The 12,126-nt window shown below is 43.0% G+C and overlaps 1 protein-coding gene across 4 annotated transcripts in view; it reads left to right on the forward strand.

Moving 5' to 3' along the window:
• Positions 1-407: 407 nt before the first annotated feature.
• The window catches only part of GMPS (guanine monophosphate synthase), a 90,952-nt gene continuing 79,233 nt past the window's right edge, over positions 408-12,126 (forward strand). The window contains exon 1 of one of the 4 annotated variants that reach the window (XM_077160849.1): positions 408-530. In XM_077160849.1, coding sequence (XP_077016964.1) covers positions 486-530 — 45 coding nt within the window. In that variant the 5' untranslated portion in view covers positions 408-485. Of the gene's footprint in view, positions 531-1,701; positions 1,850-12,126 lie in introns of those variants that run through there. The other 3 variants (XM_077160848.1, XM_077160851.1, XM_077160850.1) reach the window with 3 other exon arrangements.

The raw sequence follows: 12,126 nt of genomic DNA on the forward strand, positions 1-12,126 counted from the left end.
GTTCACCAGAATCACCAAGGGTACTTGTTAAAAATGCAGATTCCTGGCCCTATCCTAGGCCTACTTATCAAAAATCCATAGGAATAGCCTGGAAATCTGTAGTTAAAAAAAAGCGCCCCAGGGAAACAAAGGTGGAGTGTAAGATGAGTGAAAGTTGAGAGAGGAAATACTGAAGAAACTAGCACTTAAGTTTCATTCTAAAAACAGAAATAGAAACAAGCAAAGGCAATTAAGAAAAGAGGTGAAAAGATAACTGTAGAGTATATTATCAAAGAAGCCACGTTTACATTTAGTGATTAAAATCGTAACGTCTAGAATATATTTAAAGTAGTCATTATCTAATACAGACTGGACTTAGCCAATCCTTAACGCCGGTACATCACATTCCATTCCTGCTTAACGCTGAGGCAAGTTGAGACTCTCCTATTTGTTACCACCCTATTCTCTGGATTGTTCATTCATACTACCAAGAGAACATAGTATCCATGGCTTTGCAAAGTTCAAGCATCAAGTTTTCAGCTCAAAGAAAAGTAAGTCAAATACTTTATTTAAATTAGACCCAGTAAAGCCTTGAGCCTTTTGTTCCTGTAACTATTTTATTAATAAACTGTTATTTTCAGATTGGGTACCTCTTATCCCACTGTATCACGGGGGGCCCATTATATCACTGTCTCAGTATTTTCATTTGTAGAAAGGAGGATAAGAACATCAATACTACCTCACTACTTTGATGGAGTTGGTTAGAATTAAATTAATTTTTCGAAGGCAGGATTGATTGTCTCACTAGTTCCTTAACAATTGTGTCTAGAGTTTGACACACAGAGCATGAGTGCAGCGAATGGTAGCTGCATTATAATAACTGTTTGTTGAAATGTTTGTTAGCCCAAAAGCCGTTTTTAATTGCTATTATTTACAAACACATTCTACACTTTCCTTCCTCAATCCAGATTTAGACCCCCAAGTAACCAAATTTAAAGTAAACTTCTTGACTCAGGGCCAAGCGGTGGCTGAAGGAACTGCAGCTCTGTCCCCATATGCAATCTAAATAAAAAACATTATTTGCTGTACAAATAGCTTCACAACCAGTCCAGTGTACCGCTGCCAAACCCGTTCTTTTTAGTAATTTTGAGGGAGATGTAGAACTTTCGAGGGATCAAAGTGATCAGATCCCACGGTGACCTCCCATGACATGTGGCCACGAAACTCTCCAAAGTTGCCTTGGCCTTCCCCACGTCCGGAACCTAACATGAGACTGCGCCACCGGCTGAGAGCTCCCGCAGGCACTCAGCTCCTAGTAGGCCTCCTCTGCATTGCCACCGAAAGCCGCAACCCAGCAGGCTCACAGCTAACTCGCTCGGGCCTCAGCCACCAGCCCCTCCTCCCGAGGCGGAGGCGGGGCGGGAAAGGGCAGTTTCCGCCTCTCGGGCGGACCTCGGCGGCGGGGGCGGGCCTGGAGGGCGGGGCCTGGCGCCGCCAGTCCCGCCTTCGCGAAGGCGGGAGGGATCCGCGGCAGCTGCGGGAGACTGTCTGCGGCTCAGCTGCCAAGCGGAGCGGCCTCGGGCTCCTCCCAGTGGCCAGCCCCGGCGGAAGCAGGAGGTGGGGGTAGCTTGCGAGCTGCTGGTCTCTCCCGCGGCGTTGGGGCCCGCGTTTCGCGGCGGCTGCTCCATTCGGCGCTTCGCAGGCGGCCGGCTTTTTCTCGTGCCCGCCGGCTCCTCGACCAGGCCTCCCGCCTAGCCCCAGCGCACAGTGCCGACCCCGCCGGCGCTCTCCCGCCCCGTCTCAGACTCTCGTCGCCGCCGCCGCGGCTCCGGCCCCGGCCCCGATGGCTCTTTGCAACGGAGACTCCAAGGTCAGTCTCTGGCTTGGGGGGGTCCCTGTCTCGCCGCTTCCCGGCGGGGGCGAGGCTCTGGGGCAGGAGAGCCCCCGCGCGGGGCTCTCGCGACCCCTCCCCCCAGCCCGTCAGCGCAGCCCTGCGGCTCTGGCAGCGTCGCGTCGGAGAGTTCCCGGTCCGGGCCTGTGGCATGTTTTCTCCCCGGGAGTGGGTGCTTTGTTGATTCTGTCCGCGTGTCGGGGTTTCTGGCGCCCGCCGATCTCCGGGCTTCGGGGAGGGCGTCCTCTCCTCGCGGCCGCGCTGCTGGCCCCCGCCTCCCCCGCGCCTCAGTCGGGCGCGGAGCTGGGGGAGCGCGGCCCCAGGGTGGGGGTAGGGAGGCGAACGGATTTGCTTATGTGGCTGTGAGGGGAGCTTCCTCGGTCCCCACCCCGTGCCTCCCCGAGGCGGGGGACCTTTTGTGGAGACCGCGGGGCCCACCGCAGGCAGGGCAGGGTCGTGGGCCTCGCGTGGGGCGTTCGAGCGGTGCGGGGCTCTCACCTTCCCGCCACCCTGCTTCCCGCCTGCCGCTCGCCGAGGCCCGCTGGGTTGCCCCACGGCGGCCTTGGGGTCGGCGGCAGCTGGGCGAGCCGACGACACAGAGGGCGGCCTGAGTCGGCCCACCTCCCGGTCCGCCAGCCCCTCGCCAGGACCTGTGCCCGGCGCGTCCTCATTCTGCGCCCCTAGCTAGCCTTCTCCGAGGCAAAGGCTAGTAAGTAAAAGTGTGTCCAGGCCCGACCCCCATCCAGCCCACTCCCCATTTTTTTGTGCGGGGACCTGCACCCCCGCCGCGGGGACTCGTCTGTGGGACGCTCGCCGCTGCCACCGTGCCCGCAGGCGCGGGAGTCGGGAGTCCCCGGGTGCTGAAAAAGTTAACTTCACGTGCGGAGCGGGGAGATCTTGTTTGGGCCGCTGCTGCGTTTCTCGTCACCTCCAACTTAACTTTTTCCTTCCCTGGTCCGGCTAATTGGGCTTCGCTTTCACTTCTGCATTAACATTTTAGTTGGCCTCGTGTTCTACAGACCCTCGTAAAGACAGTTTTGTCAGGGGGAAACTGCACAGTGTTGACTTGGGATATACTTGAGCAAGATCCATCTCCTCCTGCATGTTGTTTATGGCCCGGGTTCAGGAAATCACTTAATTGAATTTCATTCGCCGGTGTGGAGTTTTACATTTCGGGTGGGAATTGGTGTTTTGTGTCAGTTAGTAGTAGTGCCTTATGCAGGCAGATTTTTAATATTCTCACACAAAGTTGGTGTCACATGTGATGGGTTCCTCAGTGTGAACGATTGTTTAGGATCTGGTAATCATTCAAAAATATTTGTTGAACAAATAAGTGAAGCTTATAAAGTATCTCTTTTAAACCAAGAAGACTAATGCTTAGACCAGTTGGCGCTTATTCTCACTATTATAAAGCTCAATGAAGACATTCAAACCTACAACTTCTGACCTCAGTGTTCAACTCTTTCCTGGACGCTATTTGACTTGCAAAGCATTTTTCTTCCCCCTTTAATTTTTGTAAAGCAGTTTTATTCACACACCAGGCTATACATCCAAAGTGTACAGTCAGTGGCTCTTGGTATAATCACAGCCTTTAATTTTGAGCTTTTCAGCTCGTTGGGAAAGATTCATCTTGGTGCTTTCTAGTAGCCATAGAGGAAGGTATGGTATTAGAAGCACTCAAACCTAATTTGCAGACTTTGAAAAATGAGTAGTACATTTGAGGTGAGTATTTTCATAAATTTAGGTGACAGCAGAAATTCATGATTCAGTTTTCAAACTACTTTGTCTCAGCATTATATAACAATTTTTTTCCTGGTTTTTTTTTTTTTGCTTTGGAATTTTAAGGAAAATTTTCATCAATTTGATGTATTTGAGCCTAAGGTGAATTACAATTGAATTATTTTTCTTTCACGGTCTTTTATGTTTTATAGCTTAACTAAGCATTAGATGTGGATCAAACTGGAAACATTTTCCAGGGGAATAATCCAGGAAATTAACATATCATCAAATCTGTGATTTTTGTGTATCCTAAGGTGAAAAAAAAAAACTTGACAATTCAACCCTAACATGCCATTGAGCATAAGAAACATTTCAAGTAAAGAGATGTTTAAATAGGAGGAAAAATTCATATTAAAATAAATGAAATAAGATTTTTTGAAGAGATCCACCTGGAAATTTGAGTGGGTGTCTGTTTTCCATAATTTAGCACTGAACCACCTTTGACCTGGGAATAAAATAAAATTTCTCAGACTTACTTTTTACCTTGATTGTGCTTTGACAGTTGTGTGTAAATTCTAATTCAGAAATTAAAGAAAGGGATGGTTTTGATTACTATTTCTGGTACATTTCAGTTCCATGGGATTCTCTAAAGCAGCATTTTTGCATGATAAAAATTAGAGACCTAAAAGCTTAAGCATTTGTACTATTTTCACTAGTTTTATACATAGTAGCATTTTAGAGCTGGAAAGGACTTTTGTGTGTTTTAACTCCCTAAACTGAAAAAATATAGCTGGGATTAGAGCCTGGCTTTTCTTTTTGTTTTGAGGCTGCTTTGGTCACCCATCCAAGGCAAATACTTGTTTTCTTACTTAAGGAACTCATTTAATATTATTTAGATAAAGAGCCCAGATGAGTACTGTTTCTTTAAAAAGTCTTATAACCTGTGTCAGAATTGTATTTGACATAGTAACTTTTTTCAGTTTTATTAAGGCAGCATTATCATAGCAATGTTCTTTAGATGATGTGTTAATTTTCCCAGGGTTTGCTTTTATCTAAGCCTCAGACTTCTTTTTTCTTTTTAGAAAAATTTTTTAATGTTTAATTTTTTAATTTCCATGATAACATAATATTTCCCATTTTAGGCAGTTCCATGTATACAGTTCAGTGGAAATGATATTACATTCATAATGTTGTACCACCATTACCACTATCCATTATGAAACCTTTTCAAAAATTACCCCAAACAGAAACTCTACACCTGCTAAGCACTAACTCCCTACTTTCTATTTCTATGCATGTGCCTATTCTGGTTATTTCATATCATTGAAATCATACCTAATCTGTTCTTCTGCATCTGTCTTATTTTGCTCAACATGATGTCTTCAAAGTTCATCCATATTGTAGCATGTATCAGAACTTCATTCTTTTTTCATTCATTTTTTTTCCATTGTATGTATATACCACTTTTTGTTTATTCATTCGTCTCTTGATGAACACTTGAGTTGTTTCCACCTTTTGGCTATTGTAAATAATGCTGCTATGAACCCTGGTATGCAAATTCTTATTGAGTCCCTGCTTTCATTTCTTTTGGGTATATACTTAGATGTGAAATTGTGGAGTCATATGGTAATTCTATACTTAGCTTTCTGAGAAACTGCCAAACTATTTTACCCAGTAGCCACACCAACAATGTACAGGGTTCCTATGTTTCTGCATCCTTGCCAACACTTATTTTCCATTGTTTTAATTCTAGGGGCGTGAAGTGGTTTTCTCATTGTGGTTTTGATTTTCATTTCCTTTATAGCTAATGATGTTGAGTTTCTTTACCTGTGTTTATTGGCTATTGTGTATCTTCTTTGGAGAAAATCTGTTTGCCCATTTTTTTTAAAAAATATTTTTATTGATGAAACAACATACAAACACAAACATTCTTAACATAAAAACATTCCATACAGGGCAGTGCGACAGTCACTCAGTGGCAGAATTCTCACTTGCCATGCCGGAGACCCGGGTTCGATTTCTGGTGCCTGCCTGTGGTAGTTAGATTCAGTTGTCAACTTGGCCAGGTGAAGGCACCTAGTTCTGTTGCTGTGGGCTTGAGCCAAAGGTATGTGAACCTCATCTGTTGCTGATTACATCTTCAGTCAGCTAGAAGGCGTGCCTGCTGCAATGAATGACGTTTGGCTTAATTGACTGGTGCTTAAATGAGAGAGTGCAATGTAGCACAGCCTAAGCAGCTCGGCATTCCTCATCTCAGCACTCACAGCTCAGCCTTTGGAGATGCAGAAAGAAATCACCCTGGGGAAAGTTGTTGGGACCCGGGGGCCTGGAGAGAAGGCCAGCAGAGACCATCCTGTGCCTTCCCACGTAAGAGAGAACCTCAGTGGAAAGTTAGCTGCCTTTCCTCTGAAGGACTAACGAAATAAATCCCCTTTTATTAAAAGCCAATCCGTCTCTGGGGGCGGGCCGCGGTGGCTCAGCGGGCAAAGTGCTTGCCTGCTATGCCGGAGGACCTCGGTTCGATTCCCGGCCCCAGCCCATGTAACAAAAACGGAGAAACAAAATACAATAAAAACAAGAAAATGTTTAAAAGATGTTTCCCTTTCTTCCTCCCTTCCTTCCTTCTATCCTTCCTTCCTTCTCTCTGTCTTTCCTTTAAAAAAAAAAAAAAAAAAAAAGCCAATCCGTCTCTGGTGTGTTGCATTCTGGCAGCTAGCAAACTAGAACACTGCCCATGTGAAAAAAAACAAAAAACAACATTCCATATATGGTGTGCAATTGATGGTTCACAATATCATCACATAGTTGTATTTTCATCACCATGATAATTTTTTAGAACATTTGCATCACTTCAGAAAAAGAAAAAACTGATACATACCATACCTGTTACCCCTCCCACTCATTGACTACTACCCAATATATTTTAACCTTTGTTCCGCCTATTCGTTTTTTAAATCCATATCTTTTACTCATCTATCCATACCCTAGGTAAGGGAAGCATCAAACACAAGGTTTTCTCAATCACCCAGTCACATTGTAAATATTACATCATTATACAGTCATCTTCAAGAAACAAGGCTACTGGAATACAGCTCTGGTTTCAGGTACTTCCCCATAGCCCCTCAAATACACCATAAACTGAAAAGGGATATCTATATAATAGGTAAGGAAACCTCCAGGATAATCTTTGACTGTTTGAAATTTCTCAGTCACTGACACTTTATTTTGTCTTATTTCTCTTTCCCCTTTTGGTCAAGGTTTCCTTAGTCCCTTGAGACTGGGTGCCAGCTCATCCCGGGATTTTTGTCCCACATTGCCAGGGATATTTACAACCCTAGGAGTCATGTCCTATGTAGGGGGGCGAGGGTAGTGGGTTCACTTGCTGTGTCTATGGCCCATTTTTTAAAATTAATTAATTTTTTATATATGATACATAACCACATGCAAACACAAGCATTCTTATTATATGATCATTGTCCTTGTTATATAATCAGTAACTCACACTATCATCACACAGTTGTATAGTCATCATCATGATCATTTCCTAGAACATCTACATCAATTCAGAAAAAGCAATAAAAAGAAAACAAGAAAATTCATACATACCATACCCCTTACCCTTCCCCGATCGCTAGTATTTCAATCTACTGAATTTATTTTAACATTTGTTCCTCCTGTTATTTATTATTAATCCATATGTTTTACTTGTCCGTTGATACGGTAGACAAAAGGAGCATCACACACAAGGCTCTCACAACCACACAGTCACACTGTGACAGCCATATCATCATAGAATTATCTTCAAGAAACATGGCCACCAGAACACAGCTCCACACTTTCAGGCAGTTCCCTCCAGCCTCTCTATTACAACTTGACTAACAAGGTTATATCTATTTAATGTGTAAGAATAACCTCCAGGATAATCTCTGGATTCTGTTTGAATTTCTCAGCCACTGACACTTTATTTTGTCTCATTTTGCTCTTCTCCCTTCTGATCGAGAAGATTTTCTCAATCCCTTGATGCTGTGTTCCAGCTCATTCTAGGATTTCTGTCCCATGTTGCCAGGAAGGTCCACACCCCTGGGAGTTGTGTCCCACTTAGAAAGGGGGAGGGTAGTGAATTTGCTTGCTGTGTCGGCTGAGAGAGAGAGTATTGCCCATTTTTAAATTGGATAGTTTCTCTTTTTGATGTTCAATTGTAAGAGTTCTTTATATATTCTAGAGACAAGACTTTTACGAGTTATATGATTTGCAAATCTTTTCTGCCATTCTGTGGATTGTCTTCATTTTCTTCATGGTGGCCTGTGAAGTACAAAGGCTTTTTTTTTGTACCAAGGCTCTTAATTTTGATGAAGTCCACAATTTATCTATTTTTTCTTTTGTTGTTATATCTGAGAAACCATTGCTTAATTCAAGATCATGAAGATTTGCATAATTGCCTATGTTTACTTTGATCTATTTTGAGTTCAGTTTTGTATATGGCTTGAGGTAAGGATCTTCATTCTTTTCCATGTGGCTGGCTATCTAGCACCATTTGTTGGAGAGACCATTCTTTATCCATTTAATGATCTTCGCATGCTTGTTGGAAATCAATTGAGCATAAATGTGAGTATTTATTTCTGGACTTTTCAGTTCTGATGCATAGGTCAGTATGCCTATCCTTATGCAAAACAAAAACACATTGTTTTGATCACTGTAGCTTTGTAGTTTGTCTTCCTCCCAACTCTTCCTAACCTGTTACTAGAATCAGCTTAATTTCTACAAAGAATCCAGGCATTGAATCTGTAGATCAATTTGAGAAGTAGTGTCATCTGAACAATATTAAACGTGGGAAATCTTCCCATCTATTTAAGTCTTCTTTAACTTCTTTCAACAATGTATTGTTAACTTTTCACATATATTTTACACTTACCTGAATGTTGTATTCTTTTTGATGCTACTATAAATGGAATTGCTTTATTTTCATTTTGAATTGTTTATTACAAGTATATAGAGATAAAATTGATTTTTGTATATTGATCTTGTATCCTGCAACCTTGCTGAACTCACATTTTTAGTTTAAAATAGATGATTAGATTTTGAGTGGATTCCTTATAAGTTTCTTTATATGCAAGATCATGTCATGTACAGTATTTTTTTTTTCCTTTCCTCTTAGGATGTCTTTTGTTTCATTTTCTTGCTGAATTGCCCTGGCTGATACCTCTAGTACAAAGTTGAAAAGAAGTGGCAAGAGCCGAAATCCTTGCTCCTGGTCTTAGTGGGGGAAGTGTTTAGTCTCTCACCATTAAGTATAGTGTTAGCTGTGAGTTTTCTGTAGATGCCTTTCATCAGGTTGAGGAAATTCCCTTATATTCATTACTAGTTTTCTGAGTATTTTTCGTCATGATGAAGTGTTAAATTTTTTCCAATGCTTTTTCTGTGTCTAATGAAATGATCATGAGGTTTTTGTCCTTTATTCTATTGATATGGTCTATTACAATAATTGGTTTTTGGATGTTAAACCAACCTTACATTCCTGAAATATGTTTCCCTTGTTCATGGTGGATAATCCTTTTTAATATTGCTAGATTTGATTTGCTGGTGTCTTATTGAGGAGTTTTCCATCTATATTTGTGTAGTAGTTTCCTTTTCTTATAATGGCTTTGTCTGATTTTGGTATCAGAACAATACTTGCCTCAGAATAAGTTGGAATTCACCTTTTACTATACTCACTTTACCTGATCAGTTTTTGGTGTGACACACTAAGTTATGTTTTGGTGGACCATGTTCATCTTGCTGCAATATTATAATGAATTGTGAAATACGTTCCTTCCAATTCCAGCATCTGATTGTGTGAAATAGGGCTCAAGGCTGAGAAGGTAACTATTTGTTAATGGTAGTTGGTACAGTTTGAGTAGGTAGAGGTTGAGTTAAGACTGAAAAATAAGAGTTCAGGCTAGTGAGTGACTAATTTATCCACTTTAAAAGATGGATTTAACCAGATTGACTTGTGGTTTTGTAATGGACTGGCTCTCAGATTTGGGTGAATGTTGGCTGTGTTATTGACACTATGGCAGTGTTTGACCATCCAGTGCACTCCTGAAAGCTGAGCCGTTTTCTGGGGTAACAGTTACTCATTGTGGCAGGGTCTTTCAGTTTATAGGGAGGGTGGTAGTTTGAAAAGCCCACTAATAGGTATTTTTGTTTTTATTGAGGTAAGATGTGTGTATAGTAAAATGCACAAATCTTTAAGTCTACAATTTAAGTTTTTGACAAATGTTTGTAACCATGTGACTACCATCTTAGTCAAGATCTAGAGCATTTTCATCACCCCAGAGTTCCTTCATGCCCTTAGGCAGTCAGTTCCTCTGCTTTCTCGGCCACAACCACAGCTTTGAGTTCTGTAATCATAGATTCAATTAGTCTCTTTTTGAATATTATATAAATAGAATCATACAGGAGTTCTGCCTTCTTTCACTCAACGTGATTTTGAGATCTATCCTTTTTGTTTTGTTCATCAGTAGTTTTTTTTAAGTTGTTAAGTGGTATTACAATGCATGCATATATCAGAATTTGTTAATCTATTCACCTGTTCATGACCATTTTGAACATTTGGTTTGTTACCAGTTTTTGTGAAACAAAAATTCTATTATTTTTCTTGGGCACACATTTAGTAGGGAAATACTGGGTCATAGGATAGCTCCTAATAAGGTTTTCAGTCTCACATTTACCACTGTGTGGAATAATTAGGCTGTGATAATAGGCTACTTGATACTTGAAGAGAGATAGTAAAAGAAACTTTTCTTTTAATATAATAGGACAAACTGCAAAGCTTTATCACAGTGGGCATGGGTATCGGGAATAGTGGCTAATTAGAGGTAATAATGCAGTCTTACATATAGAAATTTAAAAGCTTATACATAAGTAGAGATAATAGTGTAATGAGCCCTCATCCCTTTTATCATCCAGCTGTGCAATTATCAACGCGAGGTCAGTCTTATTTCATATATAGACCTCCTTACAACAAGTGGATTATTTTGACACAAATCCCAAAACATGTATTTTAAAGATGTTTTAAAGACATATTTAAAAAAAAACATAATCAAGTCTGTTATACTGTATCAAAATTTATTAGACTATCCTAAGAATGAATAATTCCTTAATACTATCTGTGCCTGTTTGAATCTGTTGTGTACCCCAGAAAAGCCGAGTTCTTTAATCCTTGTTCAATATTGCTGGGTGGGAGTTTTTTTTTTTTTATTGTTTCCATGGAGATGTGACCCATCCAATTGTGGGTGGTAACTTTTGTTTAGATGGTTTTCATGGAGTTGTGTCTCCACCCATTCAAGGTGGGGTTGCTTACTGGAGCCCTTTAAGAGGGAACCTGTGGTAGTTAGGTTCAGTTGTCAACTTGGCCAGGTGAAGGCACCTAGTTCTGTTGCGGTGGACATGAACCGATGGTACATGAACCTCATCTGTTGCTGATTACATCTGCAGTCGGCTGGGAGTGTACCTGCTGCAATGAATGACGTTTGACTTAACTGGCTGATGCGTAAATGAGAGGGATCAATGTAGCACAGCCCAAGCAGCTCAGCATACCTCATCTCAGCACTTGCAGCTCAGCCCAGGCCTTTGGAGATGCAGAAAGAACTCATCCCAGGGAAAGTTGTTGGAACCCAGAGGCCTGGAGAGAAGGCCAGCAGAGACCATCCTGTGCCTTGCCACGGAAGAAAGAGCCTCAGTTGAAAGTTAGCTGCCTTTCCTCTGAAGAACTAACAGAATAAATCCCCTTTTATTAAAAGCCAATCCAGACTTCTGAAGAAGATGGCGGCTTAGTAAGATGCGCGGGTCTTAATTCCTCCTTCAGAACAGCTACTAGGGAAGTAGAAACGGTACAGAACAGCTCCTGGAGCCACGGCAGAGACCAAGAAGACAGCATACCCCATTCTGGAACGGCTGACTGGCTGGGAGAACCCACTGCGGTGAGATCACCGAGGGGCGCGTGCTTCCCCGGGCCGGGGTGGCAGGTGGCCGCAGACCCTCCCTCCCTCCTTCCCGGGCCGGCTGGGAGAATTGGACAGGCGATCCCCTCAAGCCGCGGCGGCTGGCACCCCCCCCCCCACACGCGGCCCCCTGGACCAGCTGGGAGAATTGGATCGGCGATCCCCCAAGCCGCAGAGACCGGCGACCGGGGTCCCTTCCAAACACGTGACTTCCCGGGCCGGCTGGGAAATTTGGACAGGTGCTCCCCCAAGCCACGGAGGCCGGCGACCCTCCCCATGCGCAGATTCCCGACCGGCTGGGAGATTCGGATTGGCACTCCCCGAAGCCGCTTCGGCTGGCGGCCCTCCCCCACAGCGAGAGTTTTCCAAAGTTAAAGGAGCCACAGCATCTTTTACTGGTGGGAGCCGCAGACAGATGAGTGTCACGAGCACCGCCTACTGGGCAGGATAAGAAAAACAGAGCCCAGAGATTTCACAGAAAATCTTTCAACCTGCTGGGTCCCACACCCAGGGAAATCTAATTAAATGCCCAGATGCCAACAGAAAATAACGGAT

This window comes from Tamandua tetradactyla, chromosome 5, assembly GCF_023851605.1.
Source record: "Tamandua tetradactyla isolate mTamTet1 chromosome 5, mTamTet1.pri, whole genome shotgun sequence".
Classification (NCBI taxonomy): Eukaryota; Metazoa; Chordata; class Mammalia; order Pilosa; family Myrmecophagidae; genus Tamandua; species Tamandua tetradactyla.